Raw genomic sequence first — 2,957 nt, 5'->3', positions numbered from 1 at the left:
TGGAATAGAATCTTCAGATCTATTACACTTACATGATAAAAAGGTTAGGTCAACTTGCACAGTTTGGTTAAGATTATCATCACAATGGTGAGGATTTGGGTAAATCCTTGGGGGATGATTGAGTTTTGAAGGCTTGGGTATAGCTTGCTTTGAGGAGTTCCTTTTATCTCAGGAAGGAGACTGTTTCCTATAGCATGAACAATGCTTTGGGATCAATGTGCTTGTCCTGCTAGTTAACTTCTAGGTCCAGTAAGACAGTACCAAGCAGTACCAAGGATGGCAATCACTCCTGCAATTTTTCCAGTGGGATCTGCTCTTGTTTAGGTGTCTCAGGTACAAGCGAAAGTGTGTTCTGCGTATTTAATTGGGGATGGCATAATTTTCATTCACAGCAATTGATCTCCACATCTCTATATTTCTATATATATCTATGGTTATTTTATTTAATCTTACAGGAATCAACTAGAGCTTTTGAACATCCAGGTTTCATCATGAGGCTGGTTCTTGATAAAAAAACCATTAAGTTTGCACCTGAGTTTAATGTCTACATAGATACCCTCATCAATGTCTATGAAATCATGATTAAGGCTGTCAGCTTTGTGCCAAGAGTTGAGACAAAATTGTATTCCCAATGGGTAAGTAACAAGGATATTTTTATTGCTGCCCTGGAAGCAATCAGACCTGCTCCCATCTTGGCTCCATAGACTCCCCCCACCCCCTTTACTTTGATTCCTTGACATACATTAGAAGAACCAAATTTAGTAATTTTCTTACATATTCATGTATTCTGAAATAGTTGTTTTCTGCTTATGGGTTCTTCATATCACCACATTTCGATGTCTGTCAAAATTCACTGCTTACTTTGCCTTTGCATAACTCCAACTCATTTATTGCATTTATTCCTAATATTTTACCATTTTTCAAGGACAGATATTGTCAAGGTAGCTTATGAAGCACACTGNTATAGCAAGTTAATAAGATAAGAATTACCAAACTCTAAGTACTGAGTATAATTATCCAAATGAACTCTATTGCTATGTTTTTATGGTTAGAAAAGATGACTTTTATAACACTTACTGATGCCTACAGTAGAGAGTATATGCAATGAGTTAAAATTAGTATGAAAATATGTAATTTAGACTTTCGAGAAGAAAAGATTTGTTTTGTGTCAGGTTTTTAGAACTAGGACTTGCATGGGGCATTGTATGTGGGTTGATGGTTTTGTCAACCTTACTTGGTCACATTTTAAAAAATAAACATTACGGAGTTCTCTATGATCACTACCCCTAGATGTCTCTAGGTGATTTGAGGTTCAGCCAGATTTTGAAATAAATTATAAGACTAGTTTGAATAAAATAATTACATGGTGTCTCAGTGACCTTTGACAGTAGATGCAGAAGCAGATTCATATTTTTGTTCATTAATATATTTGATAGGAATGGAAAATAGATTGAAATACCCTTCTATTTCCCTTGGAAGGCAAACTGGTAAGGGCTGAGGCAACATGAGTCTAAGCTCATAACTGTCTCATGATCTAATATGATATTCTTTGAACACCTGAGGTAACACATGAAATATCATTTTTCTTAACTCTCAATGGGCACTAATTAAATTTAATATTAGAAACTTTCTAAGGTGATTCTCAGTCTGAAAATCTAATTATGTCTAGAAAGATAGCTCTATTTTAGAAATTAGNCAAGCTGCTAAAAATGTAAGAAACAGTCTTAGATGAGTAATAATGACCTTCACAGGAGAACCCATAAATCTACCTTGCACGCAGCCCATTGTGTGGAGTGAAGTATTCTAAAAGCTGTTTTGTAGAAGAGACAATACCAAGTGCATCCTGAGCCCAAGACTGAGGGACTGATCAAGGTGGTGACATTCAGTAGTTCCTGTAAACAATCTAGCTTTAAGACAGCTGATCCTCTGAAGTGCCCAGTAGGAGGCATAGCAGGCAGGCACTCACTGGATATCTAAGGTGGTGAGATCCATGTCGGTGTCATAGAATACCCACCATAGACTGATTTCTACTCATTACAGAGTTAAAAATGCCTTTTTCTAGATGACACAACACAGATGTTTCTAGGAGTTACCATGCAGATTATAAGCTATGCCAACACATGTATTCATCCTCTTATTTACAAGGGGAAGGAGTTGAATGTTGACACTCATGTGCTAATTTAAAACTGTCTTCTTGTGCATTCTTGCTCACTGTTATTCCAACCATGGTCACAGTATAGGAATGTGGCAGCTAGGGATCAGCATCAAAGGCCACCTAGTGAGTGGCAATCTTTCTTTGGTTTGACTTCTCTGCTTCTTGAACCCAGGTTCAGTGTTTTAGGAGGGTGGTGATGGGGCTCTGCACAAGCATCTTCTTTTTAAGAGTGCAGACCAAAGCCAGCCTTGGAAAGCTAGCACAGCAATGTGTGAGCTTATCTGTTTTGTGCACTAGGTTTTATTTTTGCGTGTATTTTCAAATGACCATTTGCCCAACTGTACTGAAAAAAACAAAAACAAAACAAACAAAATATAACATCAGGTAGCCCTTATGGAAAACAAAAGTTACACAAAACCTACAGCATACAACACTCTTCAGGATGGACTGAACATATTTCTATAGATTAGAAATTAGTAAATTAAAATAGCCTTTTCTTTTTTTTTTAATGTTTTTTCTTAGATATTTTCTTTATTTACATTTCAAATGCTATCCTGAAAGTTCCGTCCCCATGCCCCTGTTCCCCTACCCACCCACTCCCACTTCTTGGCCCTGACATTCCCCTGTGCTGGATCATATAAAGTTTGCAAGACCAAGGGGCCTCTCTTCCCAATGATGGCAGATTAGGCCATCTTCTGCTACATATGCAACTAGAGACACGAGCTCAGGGGGCACTGGTTAGTTCATATTGTTCCACCTACAGGGTTGCAGCCCCCTTAAGCTCCTTGGGTACTTTCTCTAG

The 2,957-nt window shown here is 37.8% G+C and overlaps 1 protein-coding gene across 1 annotated transcript in view; it reads left to right on the top strand.

Moving 5' to 3' along the window:
- Positions 1-491: 491 nt before the first annotated feature.
- Positions 492-2,957, top strand: part of LOC115063318 (dynein heavy chain 7, axonemal-like) — a gene marked incomplete at its 3' end in the record, with an annotated part of 4,210 nt that continues 1,744 nt past the window's right edge. The window contains exon 1 of the mRNA XM_029534669.1: positions 492-635. Coding sequence (XP_029390529.1) covers positions 492-635 — 144 coding nt within the window. The remainder of the gene's footprint in view (positions 636-2,957) is intronic.

Source organism: Mus pahari, unplaced genomic scaffold (genome assembly GCF_900095145.1).
Source record: "Mus pahari unplaced genomic scaffold, PAHARI_EIJ_v1.1 scaffold_13737_1, whole genome shotgun sequence".
Taxonomy (NCBI): Eukaryota; Metazoa; Chordata; class Mammalia; order Rodentia; family Muridae; genus Mus; species Mus pahari.
This window is presented reverse-complemented; position numbering and strand designations above follow the sequence as displayed.